Source organism: Halyomorpha halys, unplaced genomic scaffold, assembly GCF_000696795.3.
Source record: "Halyomorpha halys isolate HHAL.00 unplaced genomic scaffold, Hhal_1.1 Scaffold15.1, whole genome shotgun sequence".
Lineage (NCBI taxonomy): Eukaryota > Metazoa > Arthropoda > Insecta > Hemiptera > Pentatomidae > Halyomorpha > Halyomorpha halys.
This window is the reverse complement of record NW_027108914.1, coordinates 4061151-4080927: the sequence shown is the minus strand read 5'-3', so window position 1 is coordinate 4080927 and position 19777 is coordinate 4061151. Positions and strand designations below refer to the sequence as shown.

Here is a 19777-nt window from a genome sequence, read left to right as displayed (position 1 = left end):
GACCAAGGATACTACCCTGAGGTACACCAGCAGACTGACGGAATAGGGATGAATAAGCGCCGTTGTAATTTACTTGAAATAATCTGTCGGAGAGATAAGAACAGATAATGAGGAAGTATGTAGGGGGTAGGAATTTACGGATCTTGTATAGCAGTCCTGGGTGCCAGACTCGATCAAAATTTTTTAAAACTAAACATGAATATTCACACTTAGTAATAAAATGAACTATGATTTACACAAATTCAAACCAGAAGGAGTAAAGGGGGCAACTTACCACAGACCCTGAGGCTTGAGGAACCCTAATTTTCATGTTTCAGTTTTTTTTTCCTTGAAATATTTCTGATAATTCAAAAAGTATTAGAAATAACAATAACTATGCTAGAAAAAAAAATATATATATATAAAAAAATGTGGGATAATTTTAGATCACTAATTCAGATTTTAGAAAATCCATGTAACTTTCTCCTTCCATTTTCCTAATCAGAAAAGAAAATCCATCCTTAATTTTGTCCTGGGCGTCATTACTTCTCACTACACCACTGGTACACACATAAAGCTGAAAGAAAAGTTATTTTCTTATTTTTTGGAAAATTAAATTAATTGGAACATATTTTGGGAAATTTTTGTTTTTTTATATTGAAATATGATTCAGAAAAGATATATCATAATTTTAATCCGAAAGGATGTACAGAAAAGCGTTTTTACTGTTCCTATTCCTGGTTTTCCTCGAAAGTTCCGGAAAATAAACCAAATGAATAGAAGATTAGTAATACTTAATTTTGTTTCTAACAAAAACATTGATTTCCATTTGAGCCCCTTTCATTCCGGACGTGTGATGCAAAAATATTTACAATTTTTAAAAGATTACTGGTAAGGGAGGGGAAGTATATAAATTACACAGGTACATAATGTTAGAGTTACAACAAATGAAATGTGTATTTTTTCAATTTTATTTGGATTTTAAATAATGATAAAAACTTGACTATTATGCGTTTATCAGGAATCATGTTATCTTATTTATTTAAATTTACTAATTGTTATTTTAACTTAACTGCTTCTGTATTTTAAAAATAGTGATTGCTTTTCACTAATTTTTTTTTTAAGGATTGGAAATCGTGATCAAGATTTTATCAATATTGAGGATATGTCAATTATGAATGAGGTAAGGGATCATCTGATGACACTCGTTGAGAGTAACTATGAGTTAAAAAGAACTGATGGATTACATGAAATAATGGCCTCATTCCAATCACAGGGCTTCACTGCAAATACCTTGGATAAAGTGCGTCAGTATAAAATAATATAAATTTGATTCAATGTAATTTATATTAATCTTTTTTCTTAACATTAATGCAAGTTTTTAAGAAAAAGCACTTGTTCCTAAAATTTAACTGAAAATATTTTCAGTAATAACTCCAGGCGATTCTCGATAATTTGAAACTCAACATACCAGAGACATTTCAGAGAGTTCAAAATAATAAAATTTCAAGTAATCTATTGATAGAGGGTAAAAAATAAATAAAAGTGAGGTTGATTAAAATTATGCATATTTAGAATATGATCTACATTTTAAAATGTACAAATTAATAAAGAGATATGGTACACACAAATATGGAAATCTTTCAATGAAAAGCTCAGTTTGAAAAAGGTGATTTTCTCATGACTCAGTAACTTCCATCGGACATTCTCTAGTGAATTTTCAATTGTGATAAGTGATGAGAATAAATCAGTACTCGTATCTATCCTGAGAGCATTGAGTTTAGAGACATGATTTTGTCCCTCTCAGTCTGACGAGTTGGTGGTCGTTCTTCATTATCTCCCTTATCCTCATCCTCCCAGATCAACAGTTTAGTAGTGGTTAAGGCACCGCACTCCAAATCTCATGCTCAATATAAATGAAATCCTTAATGTCTAACTCATCACAATTAGTAGAAGTCCTTGTTCTAAGTCTAGCAGAAAAGAATTGGTTCAATTTCATGGATTTTATGGCTGTTCTCCATTTCCTATTTACTTAACAAACCTACATTTTCTAATGCTGTTATAACGGGAAAATGTTGTTTTGAGTGCTCGTTTCAATTCCATAGATTGAAAATTTTAATCCACACTCCATCCCCTCTACTGACTTGGGACAAAGGGAGATCAGTGCAATTTGAGGCGCTTTAATGATGTATTTATCAGCTAAAACCTTTCAGCTAACACTAAAACATCAGTTAAGATAACAGTAAAGCAATCTTAACAATAATTCCTCGTAAAATGTGAGCTGCTGAACCCTGATCCTGGCTCACCCCTAAAATTCTCACAGCTGCAATTGACCACTGCAATAGACATCGTACATCAATAAGTGATTTTAATCCAGGCTGTGAATCAGGATAGGATTCTGATTAAGTCAAAAATATTGTGGAATGCCTCACAGAGTTTAAAGTTGTTGTGGCCAGCCTTCAGATTAAGTCTTAAATTCATACTGAGTTTTATGTTGGCAACTTTTACATAACTCACCCTTCTTACCCTAGTGAACATACAAGAATGCCAAGCCTGAAGGTACTCCAAATAATTATTTATCCTAGAGAAGTCAGGTAAAGTTATTATATTGTATCATATCAAAAAAATGTAATTTATAAATTTATATATGTCCGATCATGGATTGATCAGTATGCTGTGTAATGTAGCAACCCAATGTATTTGGGCAGCATGATTGAATAAATTTCTTTCTCCTTTCTTTCTTAAAAAATCAAAATATAGCAATTTTATTTAAGAGGTGGAGATAGTTGACCATAGATATATAAGAGGAGAAGAAGAAGGTGTGCGGTCAGCAGAAAAAATAAAATAAACAAAAGAATTATTTATTTGTGCAACTTTGCACAGTGCAACCTGATTTTCAGGTCTTCATCAGGGAGTTATAAGCAGAGATTCCTGCTAAACTTTCAGTGCCATAAAATTAAAAGTAAACCCCCCCTCCCCAGGCCGAATTCTATCTGCCACTGCTGCAGTTCCGATAGTTGGTTGCAAAGACCTACGCTTTAACTCCTCAGTCACAGGCAGCTACAGACGGCCTTTGTTAATTATACCAATCATGAATTAGATCTTACTGTTATTTGTTGTTTTGTCTCCATTTATAAACATTTTCTATAGTTAACCCGTTAATGTAAGTTGAGTGAATTTGCTTCCATGGATATGAAGTTGCATCAATTAGTCAAATATAAAAATTGTCTAGGTCAACCACAATGTTTCCCCATAGCTCTCACATCTCTAGGGTTACAAAAATGCAACCACTATAGTTGATGATATACTACTACTACCCGTTAAAACCACCAATACTCTGCAACACCAGCGGTTTCCAACCATTTTGTACATTTTCCTTTTTTTCATTAAAAAAACTTCTTATGCTCCTTAATTTTCATAGTAATCTAATTTCATTAATTCTTACCTGATATTGTAATTTAGTTAAGGGGCTATAAAATAATATACCATATTACATTAATTTTTTTAAAGTAAATAATAATAACTTTAAGTTTAATAAAAAATACCATACATAATCAATACAACACAATAAATCTTTGATGTTGTTAGTTAGTTTGTTACACTGATAGGTTTTTTTTTTTTGTTTTTTTTTCAAATTTTCTCTAACCGCAGTATTATAGAAAATATGTTCTGGTCTTCATTTGACAAAGTTCTAACAAAATTGGCAAAACAGTGTTTCAGACTTGTACTAAATATCTAAAAATGACATCTTAAATCTTAATATTAAGAAGAGGAAGTTGCTGATGACAAAACCTGATCTATAAGCAATTCATTCAACAATTTTTTGATAGCCTAAAATTTTAGTTGTTGTAATTCCTTTTATAATCTTATTAAAAAGAGGTGGGAATATTTATAGAGGTAGCTAAAGAAGTTAAAAACCTATACAAAAAGGTTGGAAACAAAGTAGTTGGTTGTTATGGTTCCAGTTATCTGGAAACATGAAGGCTGGATGCCATCTTCCTTAAGTTTGTTATAGTTCATAAGTTAATCATTTATCAATAACTTTTATTTTTCATTAGGGATTTTCCTGCTACTTCCACATAATTTGCCCATTGAGCGAAGCTCCAATTCATGTAATTAATAGCTGGAGCAAAATAAAGCAAAAAATACGGAACAAGTTACTTTTAGATAATGATGATGAAAACTATGAATTGAAAGAACTTACTTTTTCTCAAGATTATGGAAAAAGTTCAGATGAAGATGACCCTCCTGTACAAAAGCCTCATTCAGGTAAGTAATGGATAATCTAAGTTCATTAAATTGCTCTGTAACAAAAACTACATTTCATTAATGTCATTTCTGAGCCCAGAGATTAATATCTTACCTGTTATATTTCTGACTGGCTGTTATATTACTGATCAGTAAAAACATTTTTTTCATTCACCTTGTCATTGATTTATTTGAAGTTTTCTGGCATTGCCAGAACTATTGTAATACTGGATTGATGACATACTCATATTTTCTTAGCAAGTAATCAAGACACAAATTAAATATAAAATTTAAGTTTATCATGATATAGACAAATATTATTATCTATATTACATATAGACAAGACTTGAGTGTGGTTCTTATATGAAGTTTGAAAATACCATGTCAGATACAGTTGTTGATTTGGATTTTTTCTACTTTTTAAGATGTATTGACTTTCAAAAAATAAAAATTCTAATATGATCAAAATTTGGGGTAAGAATATGACAAGCCATAAGATGGAAATTGTTCAGTAGAACAGTTTAAAAAATACTACAGTACTTACTTAATCTTTTATATAGTTCAGATTCCATAATATTATTGGTAGAAATGTCAGAATTTTGGACAAATAAAAACAATAAATAGCTTTATAGAGATGATAATGAGCATTTTGTATCTATGTCTAATAGATATCTAATATAAAAAATAAAGGATTGTTAAAACTTAAGAGCAGCTAAAGGATACAATAAAAAAAAAAAAAAAAAATGATACAATAAAATAATACAAGAATACGATAAAAATAAGGATCTAAGTATATCTAAATAAATAATATCATTAACTAACACACACATATATAGCTAATTTTAATCATAATATAATGAATAATTATGTAGAGTCAAGAAAAACTACAGGCAAATATTGTTATTTGATGAATCAAAATCAGTTATTGAGAATCATAGAAGTAAGAAAGTACCCTGTCAAATATTTCTTTTTTATAAACTTATATGTACGTACCTTTTTATAATCTTTTCACTTTCTTGAGACTGGTTATTATAGTTTAAATTAAATAAACTTTATCCAATTTAAGTCTTAAAACAATCTATATTTCTTTATTAGTCCAACGTTTCGGCCAATTCGCCCATCCTCAAGGACATCTTAAATATAATTTTACAACCACATCAATTTTAAAAAACTTTATGCAGATTATTTTCCCCAGGTCAATAATTTCAGTTTAAAATTACCCTATTTTGTCAATACTTCACATTATCATTAAACCTTTTAATCAAAGTCAATTTACATTATTATACTTTATCACAAGAATATTTGCAACCTTCCCCACAAGGAGTGTGGATAAATAGTGTTGTGATAAAGTATAATAGTGTAAATTTCATATGATTAAAAGTTTTAATGTTAATGTGAAAAAATTGAAAAAAAAGGTTAATTTTGGACTGAAATTATTGACTTGGCAGAATAGCCTGATAAGGTTTTTAAAAACTTATTTAAAAAAATTAATGTGGTTGTAAAATTGTATTTAAGATATCCTTGGCGAATTGGCTGAATCGTTGGACTTATAAAGAAATATAGATTCTTTTAAGACAAATTAAATAAAATTGATTTTATTCAAGCAATTTCTTTTTTAGTTTTTTTTTGTAATTGATATATTTATTAGTTCTTCTGGTAAATGATTAAGTAAGCAGATATGCCATCTTATAGTTTGAAGTATGTTTACTAAATATGTTGTTATAGAGTGGTTCGATAAATTTAGTTGTTTTTTTTCTAACATTTTTTAAATATTGGAAGATTGTTGATTGACCGTGTGTATAAATAAATGGAATATGGTCCGGGTACGGCCAAATTAAAGTCAAATAGTAATATTTAATGTTTATCAATAAATATTTATATAAATTATCTATATAAATATCTATCTATTTTCTAAATAAATTAATATCCATAAATTATATGATAATTTTGTATTTTTTAAAAAGTAAAATACCTTAGGTGGTAAAGCAGCAACAATTTTAAGATTTTCTGCTGTATTACTTCGGTTATTGTTCTTAATGTTTGATGCAGTAGATTTCCGAGTTTTTATAACTGACTATCAGCACTGGCACCATTGATTCAAATAATGCTTTGTGCACAATTATTAAAACTTCTCTGTTAAGTACAAATTGAAGGTAATAAATTTTGTATGATCATACTCTTAATCTCTTTAAAACATTTACTATATAGGATTTCCAAGAAAAAGCATTATTCATACTAACATCTAAATATTTATATTTTCCAACAACATTTGTAATGCAATGCTTCATAATTTAACTTAATTCACTACTGTTAAATTATCATTCAACCTAAGAGTTAAAAAACATTTTATTAACGAGTAACAAGGTTTGTTCTAACTATGTTATAGGAGAGACTTACGTTTTTGGTTGTACTATCAAATCATCACTACTGCGTCATGATATTACTGAAACTTCAACTTTAATAATTGTTGAGCCATAGGAAAGGTAAGTTTTAAAGCAATTATGAATTGACTTGAAAAAATAAATTTCCACAATAAAAAATATTTTAAATTTATTTTATAATATTTAAATTTAAAAAATATTTATTTTTTTTTTTAAATTATTTTATATGTGATCAATATTGAAGTAGTAACTTAAATCTACCAGTGGATGACTGAAAGTGGCATTGTGAGGTATTATATTTAAAATACATTTCCTTTTCTGAATGCATTGTCTAGATGTCTATTTTTCTTTGTATTATTAGTAAAATATGAGTGGACAGAACGACAATTATTTAATAAATAATTATTATAAATTATTAATTCAAGCTGAATGTTGAACAAGAATTCATGATCCTCCCTCATTGATTACCATTTCAAGACTGAACATGAAAAATCTCCATGGATTAAAACTTGAAGCACTTAAGTTACTACTCGATTAATAAGTGACATACTGCATAGTTTCAAGACTTTCAACTATTTTCCAAAATTTTAGCTTTAAACAGGTGAATTAGTATAAAATGTCAAAATGTCTTAATTTCTCTTTTTAAAATTTATTTTCTTTTACACTCTAAGCTTTTATGAAGGGGAAATTAAAAATATTACAACTGCCGATAAAAAAGTTAGGACCACCAGTTATGTTCTGTAAAACGTTTTTCGAGATGATATTTGCACATTTTCAATATAATCTATATTTTTAGTTTTCTCTTTATGTACTGTTTTTATATGTACATATTAAGCATAAAAATATTAATTTTTTTTCTCCATTCTGTTTTGCATTGTCAATTATTAAGATTAAATTATTACATTATGAATAACATTTATTCATCGATTTCAGCCATTGAATAATTTTTTTTACTAAACCTTTTATTATGAAAACTATTAAAAGTGAGTTAAAATATGATATTTATAAAATTAAGGACTTGGGTTAATTTTTAATTGAATAAGTATTAAAAAAAATTTAAATGTGAGATGTTGAATCATTTTTTTTTTTTTAATTCTTAGTGTTTCTTATAATTCTAAAATTTCCACTTAACACTCCTAAAGTTTTGTAGAAAAGAGTTGAGTAGTTTGGAAGAACAATAGGAAACAATAACAATAATGATAGTATAATTTTTCTTAAATATCCCACTTTGGAATTTAATGACCCTCCGACATGTAAATGCAGAAAGATCTATTATATATAGTGATAGATTGATTAGTATGCTGTGTCATGTACCAAGTGATTATATTTGGGCAGCACTGCTTGTTAAGTATTTTATTTCTCTCTCTTTCTCACTATATTATATAGAAATTTAAACTGTACTATGAGGTATTTATGGTACTGAGTTAAACAGTTCAGTGAATGCAGTGGTAATTGAGTATAGCTAACTTAAATTTAAAAATAATTTTAGTCTATGATAGTAATTCTACATTTAAGTTCAATTGTTGTAAAGTATAATTAATATTTGAGGGAGTAGTTTTTAGTAACCAGTCAATGGATAACCTTGTTAAGATACAGTGTTACGAATTGATTATAGTAAGGATAATTTTATGTTTCTGTTTATTGGTAGTATTCCTTCCACTTTTCTGTATATGGAATATTTGGTAGTAGTCCAAGAGTAGAAAAAAGTTATTTCTCCCCATTTTTCTATTACTTTAATGAAAACTATATATAGTCCGAATCGATGACTCTGTCAACCATTATATAGGGTGATGAAAAACAGTGTCTGTGCCAGAAATTACAAAAAATTCATTTTTGAGTTCTTTTAAATAAAATAATTTGTTTTCTGTCAAAAATGGTTCTATTGTTATCTAGACATTTTAACATTTAAATTAAATGCCCTTAAAAAGTAGATATTGAAATGTTTAAGGCGCATGCCTCCCCATCCCCCCTCCCAGCTCAATATTCACAACAAATTAAGTCTTAGCAGTATGAGATGGTTGGAGGTGCAGTCAGCAAAAATACTCAATCAAAATACATCTGTTCCCAAGATACAGTTTTCTTAAAAATAAATATTTTATGAATTTATTTCGGCAAATGTCATTGAAACTACTACTCATATAGAAATATTAATTATAAAATACTTTGTGTTTCATTTACTTAGCTTTAATTTGATTGCTAACAGTATCTGTGTCTTCTAGTTCCTGAGATACAGTTGTTAAACATTTTGTGAATTTATTTTGGCAAAGGTGATATGAACTGCTTCTCCTGCGAAGATAAACATTATGAACTATTGTGTAGTACATTCAACAAAATTTAATTTGAGTGCTAATAGATATCTTTACATCAAATAGTTCCTAAGATAAAGTTTTTCACAAACCAAATGGTTGCTGCTGAACAATAATAAATCAACATTTTGTAAAATATCAGGGAACCTGCTACTTCTGCGATGATCATCATTATAAACTACTTTTTGCTGTATTTAGCAAGCTTCAATTTAAGTAGTTAATAGACATTTGAACATATATGATATTTGGCAAAATAATTTTTCAAAGTGTTGATTTCATATGAGTTATAGTATGAAATAGCTCGAAATGGTCTGTGTACGATATAATGTAAGTGAAGAGCTTAACTCTTCATAAACTCTCATAGCTCATAAACAGAAAGTAGTACAAAACAAAAATTACGTATTACAGGTAAGTATTTGCCTGAGACGTTACAGTAACTTTTTCACATAAACCAACTTACCAAAAATACTGCTTTATGACTTTGATTTTAAAATTGTTTGCTATTTTCTAAAAAATGGCTGTTAACGATTTTGATTAAACTCCTCATATCAATGTTTAGTCAAATTATCTTTAATATTAGCTAAATTTTATTGTGGTTTTAATAAGACCTTCATCATATCGGATTGGGACTCAATTTCCCCTATAGGCATGTGTATGTTTTTGATTATGTCCAACTTAATTATAGCTACAGAAAAGAATTATTTTCAAAAATTTATTACATTAGCTATGATACCATTTGATGTTATAATTAATTTCTTGGTATCTTATGATATCCAATAAAAACAATAATTCTAGTCCATGATGAGTCTATTTAATTTTAGCAAAATATGTATTATGAATAAAATTATATAATAAATATAAAAAGGAACATTCATGAAAGTCAAAGTACACAAGTTTTAAAAATTTTATATTTCAAATAGGCACAATGCATTTTATTAGGATAAAAACACAATATACATTACAAATAAATAAATAATAAATATATTTATAACTTCAAGACACTGACCATATACAAAACTAAATATTTATAAATTACTAAAATAAGGAGAAAGTATTTTATATAAAATATGTATAATAAAATATTGTTCAATCTAACTGCAGAAGGAACATTTTTTTTTACAAAAAAAATATCACAATTCTTGTAAATCTACAACTTATCCTTGAAGTGACATACTTATTTTTGAGATATTCAGTGATAAAAGAATACTTAACCAGATTTATCCTAAAAAAATTTTATTCTAAAAGTATGCATTTCCTTAGACAATAAAAAAACTATTTATGTTTCAATTTACTATTATAAATTAAGTATGTCAATTCAAGACACTGTTATAATTAAATTCAGTCTCGAGACAAGCTTGGTTGAATCACTTAAAAAATAACTTATTCAAACAGTAATATTAATAGTAGTTTAATGAACAATCTCAAAATCTCAACAAAGATGAAACAAAAAAAAAATCTAAACAAACTATCCATGAAAATTAAATGGTAAAACATGTCATAAGTGATTTATTAGCATACATTATACTACAGCATACATTAGTGCAAAGTAATGTCATTTAAAGTGATCAATTTTTATCACACAATGCTATATGTAGTACCGATACTGAAAAATGGAAAAAAAAAATACCAATTTATTGGTATAAACATTTCCTTGTATTTAATCTGCTAAAATGAATGGAATGTGACAAAAAATTATTGTCCATTTTTCCGTTAGTATATTGTAAAAAATAAATTAAAAAAAAAAAAAATCAATTTTAAGTTTACTTATAGACAGCTGGCATTATTATTATTTTATATTCCAAAATAAGGAAAGAGGTATTAAATAATACTAGGGTGGTATCAAAAGTTGGGTCAAGCTTCATGACATATAATACAAGAATTTAAAGTTAGAACTTTCCTAAAAATAAAATAACTATGAGAAGAATCAAGAAACAGAAAAAAAATCTTAAAACAATATATTTCCATTTCACATAAACAATGAATTCAACTCTTTCAGTGCCATTGAACATTATGAAAGTTGTGATCAGCAGGTCTTATAGACATAGCTGAGACCACAATCCTTATAATCGCAAAATATATAGAAAAATCCGTAATAATATGCTATTCAATATAATATAAATAATAGATATAGTAGATATTTTTATGATTTAAACAAAGAATATATCACTCGATATTGTTCTAGAGACTTACAAAATTTTTATTTCTAAAATTCAGTATTTCAAATCGTTTTTGAATAGTCTTTTATGCATACAAAAGACCTACATGATAATGACATTCGCAATAAACTAAAGAAAGCTCAATAAAACAGCAACCATTGAAAATCTTATTATAGGAAAAATAATATGAAAAAATAAAATAAATAGATTTGGTTCAAATATTGCTTAGGAAACAAAAATTACACTGCAATTTTTAATTTTCTAAATTAACCACTACACTTGGTAAAGAATGGGCAGTTAAAAGAGGAACTGAGACAATCTTATAACAATTAAAATGTATTTCATAATTAAATTAGCAGATCTATTTATCTGTTTATGATCATTTGTATATTGGTAATAATTTTCATTTTATTTCGTAAACCAATTAATATTCAATACAGAAAAAATAATAATGAAATGAAAGTTAAGAAAAATAATTTTATTTTATTATATTTTAATTATAGGTACATGTATTGGAATAACCGTTAACTCTGATGTTCTTATAATAGAAAATCTTAAGAACGCCAAATTTTAATTAATAAATGACTATTTCATTATTAACAATATGGAGATATTTAAAATGATCCAAAATAGCCAATTTAAAGAAATTAAAAATTGTTGAGCAAAATAGTCTTATAAATTCTAAAAAAATTCATCTTTTAAAATTTTTAACATAAAGTTCATCCCTTAAAATGCGAGGCACTGAATGAGTTATACATATATTCACATTACAAGAAAAAAAAAATTGAATAATACGTAATAAACATACATACATATGATTAAATAATATAAAACAAGACTAGATTTTAGGGTTTCAACAGGCCTCCTTATACAGTTCATGAACTTTTACATATAAATAGTATAAAGGATCTTAAATACAAAAAAAAAAAAAACTCACATAAATACCATTTACAGAAAAATAGTAAAGAAGTTGTTTCCTTATGTTAAGCTTAACAATGGTAGCTTCAAGTTTAATATTATCAATAAAAGTCAGTTTCTAGCTGCTATTACTATTATAAGTCTGAATCTCTTAAACAAATTAGATCACAGCACAATTTCAAACAAAAAAATAAAAAGGTCTATTAATAAAGATATGTTGTTTAGTCCATCTCCTATGTCTAATTGAATTCCTTATTAAAAAGAGACTAAAATGTTGACAAAGAATTCAATTTCAACAATATGTTATTCTACAACTTAAACAAATATATTTTATAAATGAAATGAGCATTTTATTTGTCACTAAAATGGGGTCTGCTTAGGGTTTAAGCGGGGAATATGTAGACTGTCAAATAAATAAATCTTCACATAAAATTTTGATTCCAAATAATTCTATTCAGCAAACTATTCACTTTTATATTATATATTAATCTTCCTTGACTGAAGGCTTAGTCGCGCTCTGAAGAATAATTGGAGGATGGAATTTTTCTTTCTTTTCTTTTAGAACAGCAAGAAAATTTCTAACCCTGAAAAATAACATAAATATATAATATATATATATAGTAAATAATATATAATTATTATATTATTAAATATGTAATATAAATATAGTAGGTTGGTCGATTTATGACATATCACAATCTCATAAGAGGAAATCATAACGCCAAAAAAAAAAGCAATCCTTCCCCGCTGGACCAGCCCCACTAAGACCCCCAGGGAGCGACGGTCCTATATCACTTATAAAATATTACCTTAAAACATGAAGAGGAGACTTTAAGATAGTTTAATCGAGCAATATTTAGAAAGCACCTGAAATTGAAAACAGCGTGAATTTCATTTCATGTTGTACATCGACCAAACTACTCATTATATTTTTGTCTGTTTGAGAAGTCTGATAAGTAAGGCTACCATGGAGGGCGGTAGTGGAGGGTTTCATGCTGTTTTTCAATTTCAGGCGCTTTTTAAATATTGCTCGATTAAACTATCTTAAAGTCTCCTCTTCCCGTTTTAAGCTAATATTTCATAAGTGATATAGGACCGTCACTCCCCAGGGGTCTTAGCGGGGTGGTTCTGATGGGGAAGGATTGCCTTTTTTTTGTGTTATGATCTCCTCTTGTGAGATTGTGACATGTTGTACATCGACCAAACTACTCGCTGTAATTGTCTATTTGAGAAGTAAGGCTACCATGGATGGTTTCATGTCGTTTTTTTAATTTCTTGTGCTTTCTAAATATTGCTCAATTTAACTATCTTAAAGTTTCCTCTTCCCGTTTTAAGCTAATATTTCAAAAGTGATATAGGACCGTCACTCCCGGGGGTCTTAGCGGGGTGGGTCCAGCGGGTAAGGATCGCTTTTTGTGTGTTTTGACAAAATCATAAAATAACATGATCATATCGTATTTGCTACACTGGCTCTCATTTCCGCCAACGTTGTCCCTACATGGTATATGGCATCACATAAAGTACACAAAATTGATATAACCCTTTTACCAATACTCACTTTTTTAATACTGGTTGAATATTGTAAAAAATAAACATGTATTCTCATCCACAACAGATTGTTGAAGATTTCTATGGTATGACAGCTACATAATTCTTTAGCTGTAGAATTTGATTAAAGTGCATAATAAAATATTAGAAATTAAACCATTTCAAACTAACAATCGTATATATGAAGAAGAGAAGTATCAATGCAATGCAAGGTCCTACTATATTCATATATCATGAATTAAGGATTGGAATTGCACGAAGTTTCAGCAAGTGGGATTCTTGTGGCAAAAATTTAAAGGGAAATTATTGGTTTTGAGTAAGTTCTTATCATCAGGTATATTTATTTGTTTAAGAAAACCCTTCTGTTAATTAGTTATGCATATTAATATTTTATTTTTTATTTATATTTATTAATTAAAATACTCGTGATATTTTCATACCACAGCTATTTTCTTTTTTTTTAATTCAAGCCAGTGTTTCAGACACCAATTCATAGATTTAAAAACTATACTTATTATTCGTTCAAGACAAATGTGGGTAGTCCATTTTAAGCGCTTTTAAGGATTGCCTTTTTTTTTGTGTTATGATCTCCTCTTGTGAGATTGTGACATGTTGTACATCGACCAAACTACTCGCTGTAATTCTCTGTTTGAGAAGTAAGATAAGTAAGGCTACCATGGATGGTTTCATGTGTTTTTTTTTAATTTCAGGCACTTTTTAAATATTGCTCGATTTAACTATCTTAAAGTTTCCTCTTCCCGTTTTAAGCTAATATTTCAAAAGTGATATAGGACCGTCACTCCCTGGGGTCTTATCGGGCGGGTCTGGATTGCAGGAGGAACATAAACATAAATTATTTTACTAATAATATCAAATAAATGTAACTAAAATTTTGATCAAATTTTAATATGACAAGATATGTGTGTGAACAACTGAAATGCTTCCATTTATCTTTGAAGGATTATCAGAACCCTGTTAACAAAATCTATGACCTAGTTCATGAGTTGTATTACAATTAAATAATGACTAAGTTAAATTGCATATAATGTGTTTCAAGGTGATAAGACAAAAACACAAATCAATAAAATATGTAAGCTTTATTGAATTCTATACACTTTACCAAACAAGAAGCAAGGTATATTATGAGGACCGGGATGATAAAGAATAATGGATAAAACCAAAGTTAAGAAAATAAATCAGAAACATCTGAAGGATTGGTCCAGGTAGAGGTGTCTAGTTTTTGACTTAAGCTACTGTTAACATCATGTATAATAACCAAAATGTAAATATTTTGTAATTGGTAAGCAAATCAATTTAAATAAAATTTTTATTGTGTATTTTGTGAGAGATTTATTTTGTTCTAAATTACAGAAATTTATGCTTGTGTTGTGGTATTTAGAAGGAGAAATAATGACCAGTGGGATTATTTGGCCACAACAATCTACAGCCTAAAGTCAGTTGCCCAATCGCCTTTGTATAAATCGTCAAAATCGTCACCAGACCTTTCTGCATGAGTTATTGGAGCCCGATGTCAAAGACTTTGTGTTTACTTGAATTCCACTCTTATTTTGAACATAAATTGTACCAAATTTCATCAAGTTTGGATTAAACTCATTTAGAGACTCACAATTAATATATATCTGTAAGGGGACTCATGGTCTCTAACCGAATACATATTGTATAACAAATACAAGAAACAACTAAAAGAGTTCACCAACAACATGAATCTGTGGAAATATTAATGTGTGGAGTGACTAGTAAATAAAAAAAAAAAAGTATGTCATTTTTTTAATTATTATTATTATACAAATTATGTTATTTTTTATTTGTTTTCTTATTTATTTTTCTTTATTTTCTGTTGTATTTTATTTATTTTTACTATCCTATTTTCTAACAAATCTCACCTCTCATTGTTTTGTGTGTGTGTTCTTTCTATCATATTCTATTGTATTTTATATTGTATTCTTCTTTCTATTGTATTTCTCTCTATTGCAATGTATAATATTGTAACAACATTGTAATAATTTTGCACTAACACTGAATATATAATATATACTCATCAAAAAAATAATTTTTTCATGGTGTATACACAAATTATTTAAAATATATGCCTCTTCTGTAGGGTTTACTACAGAGGAGAAAATGTAAATATTAATTATAAAAAATTAATTTAAAGAAAATAATAAGACTTAATGCAATAGACTTGCTTGTTTGGATAAATACCTGTAAATATGAGTAAAAACACATACCTGTTGTAAAATTCTTTACACACTGGTGCAGTCAACAGATTTATGAGGCAAAGTGATGTAACTCCAGCAAATATAATATTATAAGTGAATACTATTTTGAAATTACCTAACCATTCAATATTACCAAAATGGCCAAGTAAATCAACATTTGTGATACCTAAAAAAAATAATCAAATTTAAATAATTTATTACAAGTATATTTACAAGAAATATGGTTACAGGTTAAATTAAATAACTGAATTACTACTAAAAAAATAATCAATAAGGATTTCATGCAATTAAAGTACATCTCACCTGTCAACTACAAAAGGGTACAAACTATTTTCTTAATAACTCAGTAAGATATTTTAAAAATATTATATATGAGCAAATATGAAGCATCATAATAACACTAGTAACAGGAAATAGTCTTTTTGAGAGAATATCACGAGGTTGTTAACCAACAAATAAATAATAATAAAGTATATACTAATAATAGAATAGGATTTCGTATCTCATATTTTAGTTCACTGTACTTGAAAATTTTGATAAAATATAATACAACTACAACTGTAGAAGTGAAAAATAAAAAACAAATTAAAAAAAAATTAGGCATTGTGAGCAGGGAAAGTTGGTATTCATGATTAAAAGAATGATTATTTCAAGTAAACAAAAATATAATAATTTTCTTATTTCATTTCTTCCCCATCCTATTTTAATTTGATCAGTTTCACAAGATGTAAACTGTTTTTATCTCCATGTTTTTTTTTCTTTATTAAATTTATACAATAAATATTTCTGGCACTGCCACCATGTTTAGTGTATTTAAGTAGAAGCAACCATCTTAACCTTTCTAACAAACTAGTTCTTTTACCCATATTAATACTGTAAAAAAATTGTAATTATTAGAATTAACAATGAATTCACTAAAAATAAAAAATAAAAAAAAAGGTTACTGTTTTTAATAAATACTAAAAGGTTATCACCATGCTTCATTTCTAATTCTCAAATGGCTCATAAATACAGCTTACACAAATTTTTAACATAAAGTTAAACCGAGTTGCATTTGTGATGAAATTAAACCAACTTGACATTCCACACTCAAACAGTGTTTACATTTTATGTAAGAGTTCAGAAGCTAGTGTGAAAAAAAAATGATTAACTGATATCTATCACTTTTTGGAAAGCTTCATTATTCTTAAAGGAATAAATAACAGCTGAAATATGCACTCTAGTAATTAGCAGTAACAATAAGGAAACATTTCTTAAAAGTGTCCTGTAGCTGTCCTATTGCATTTTTTTGATGGACAATTTACTTTAAAAGAGTTTAAACTTTTAGCCTGGTATTAATGATCCAACCATCAGTATTTTCCAAAACCAAACATTTTTGTAATGAAACCTAACTTAATTTTATTTATTTAAGTTCAACAACTTCATATTTCTTAACTGCCTATCCTTTTTAATGGAATATCCATACCTGTATGGTATTACCATTTCTTTTTTTTAATAACATATCTATCTTTTTTTTCTTATATCTATCTAACCAAGTAAAATGTACAGGATCACCACAGTCAGCAGGATTACCTCTTCCTCAAATTCTAAACTTTTATTTTATTTGCTCCCTTGCCTGTTGGCAACACCCATTTTGGTAAGGGTAGCACACAGCCTTTATCAGCTCCTCTCTCTATTAAAGATTCCTCTGTCAGCGGGCTCCTGAAGTGATCTGGTCTTGATCGCATCTTTCACCCGTAAACATAGTCTTCATAGTTCTCTTTTTTCATTAGAGAAGGAACATCATTCTTGTAGAGGATGCAAATGTTGTCTTACTATCCAGTGTATTTCTTAGAAAATTACATTGCAGTGCCATATTGTTACCTTATGGTGACACCCATGGTAAATCCAATAAAAAAAAATATTTTTTTTATAATATTCATATGTTGGCATGATTTCGACTCAATATAATCAGAACCAAAACAGAAGATTAAAAAAAAAAATACTTGAGTCCTTATAGTTATTGAAGGATTAATCCACGAACCAGAGAGAATAAGTAATTGATAACTATAGTGAAGAACATAAAATTGCTAGTCACAGAATATGAAACCCAATGAAAGATGAGATTTGGTAAATTTTCTAGGAGGGTTTAAGGTTTGAAAATGGGTTTACTAAACCAGAGGATAGATCAATAGCTATTTAAAAATTAAATAAATGAGAGTTTATTACAGAAAATTTAAATAGTAATTTTGTGGAATGACATTTAACTAGGCAGAATTTTCTTTGACAAGACAACTGCTGTACTGAGATGTCTCTCAGGGAGAGGAAAAGGGTGAAAATGGGGTTAATTGGTCAAACCAACAGAATAGAATGCTTTCTCTCTCAAGAGATATCTCTATTACTAAAAACTTTTTCTTGTTCCTTTAAATTTTTTAATTGGCATTTAATTTCAGAAAATCTTAACTGGGATTATTTGCATAAAAATGTATTCATAAAAAAAAAAAACATTTGTCATTATTACTTCAATTTTTTATTTGTTATCTATGTGATTGTTTTTTTTTTTATTATAGTTTTCTTTTATTTTCAATAATGAATAATACATGTTATTTATTGCTCAGTGATTATTGATCAATTCCCAATCATGATGTTAGTAAATTAATTACCCTAGATGTCATGATCGACCTATGCACCATAATTTGACTTCTTGGATGTACAGGAGGTACTTAAGAGGTACTAGTACTTGGCATAAAATGTCCAAATCTATTACTGAATAATATCCTAAATCTCCACCACAGACTACACCTTTCATTTATGACCTTTACCAAACAAAATTTCAGAACGACTTTTACTTTTTACTACAGACCATTACTATTTGTCCAGAAGTGAGATATGTTTACAAAATTTAGGCTATGGATTCATTTGACACATATTCTGAATTATTTGCTAAAATTATAAACCTGAGGTGAGTAGGTCGAAATCTGATACTTTTTTTTTTATTCTACCTAACAAATTATAAAAAATGCAAAATAAAACCAGACCAAATTATTTCATAAAAGTAAAAATTACCTAATATTCTGCACAAAAGCGGAAGTGCTGAACTCAGTATAAGGAGAAGTGCGCAGTTAGCTATTAACAGTGAGAGAGGAGTCCTGTGAGCCCTCGGTCGGATGTTGGCCAGGAAGGGGAAGGTATACAGGCCGACCAAAGATGCTACTGCTAAGTATACTATAACTACCACTTCGATACTTGCTCCTAATGAGCCTAACTTCGATAGAGATGTCAGACCCAATGTGAATTGCTGAAAAAAATAAATAAATAGTGAAGGTGAAGAGATATATACAATTATATTTGAAGACCATAGGAGAAAAACGAGGTATTTCATTTTTTTCTAAGTGTTCAAGAGAACTTAATTTACCTTGCATTCGCTTTTATTCTTAACTCTTTGCACATATTCTTCAACAGAGATTTAGAGCTTTTCAGCTCATTTTTCTTCAGTACTAACTTTACAATTGTGTCTGTTATTTAAAAATTTATTAGAAACTGATGTTAACTCATTTTTAGGGGGAGAAAAAAGTTACCTCATTTTTTACCTGTGGTCTTCACTTAGAACTACAATAATGTACAAAAAAAAATAATAGTAATTGCTTTAAACCACTTAAAGCTATTTATAGTTTAAAACATCTAGGTTATATTTTTGCCAACATGCAAATAAAGTCAAGATAAATAAGACGTTTCTAATCATGCAACTATCATCCGATCTTGCTGATAAAAATATATAAAATACTTATTAACTTATTTTGACCCAGGTCTTACTCTGAGTTTAATAAACAACTCAAGCTTGTTGTTTATATTTTTTTGCCACAGTATAATGAAATACAAATATTAAAGTACCATAGAAAACGTTATCTACTAATCCAACATAACTGATCCTGGACCATTGGACATTTAATTTGTAATAAGTATGAAATGAGGCATATCGATGCAAAATGAAATAAATCTAAGCTTCAAAATATATATAAACC

The 19777-nt window shown here is 28.0% G+C and overlaps 2 protein-coding genes across 10 annotated transcripts in view; one reads left to right on the top strand and one right to left on the bottom strand.

Annotated features, from left to right (window-relative positions):
* Nucleotides 1-15527, top strand: part of LOC106679998 (uncharacterized) — a 23567-nt gene extending 8040 nt beyond the window's left edge. The window contains exons 4-8 of one of the 9 annotated variants that reach the window (XR_001343055.3): nt 1105-1282; nt 4038-4248; nt 6614-6710; nt 6853-6898; nt 14936-15516. Coding sequence is in view for 6 of the 9 variants with exons in the window: in XM_067047200.1 (XP_066903301.1) it covers nt 1105-1282; nt 4038-4248; nt 6614-6705 (481 nt within the window). In the remaining 3 variants the exon portion in view is untranslated. Of the gene's footprint in view, nt 1-1104; nt 1287-4037; nt 4249-6613; nt 6711-6852; nt 6899-7033; nt 7458-14593 lie in introns of those variants that run through there. The other 8 variants (XR_002945001.2, XR_010843358.1, XM_067047200.1 and 5 more) reach the window with 8 other exon arrangements.
* The window catches only part of lili (LMBR1-like protein), a 20323-nt gene continuing 11202 nt past the window's right edge, over nt 10657-19777 (bottom strand). The window contains exons 10-12 of the mRNA XM_014419427.3: nt 18822-19053; nt 15786-15942; nt 10657-12572 (exon numbers count right to left, since the gene is read on the bottom strand). Coding sequence (XP_014274913.1) covers nt 12473-12572; nt 15786-15942; nt 18822-19053 — 489 coding nt within the window. The 3' untranslated portion in view covers nt 10657-12472. The remainder of the gene's footprint in view (nt 12573-15785; nt 15943-18821; nt 19054-19777) is intronic.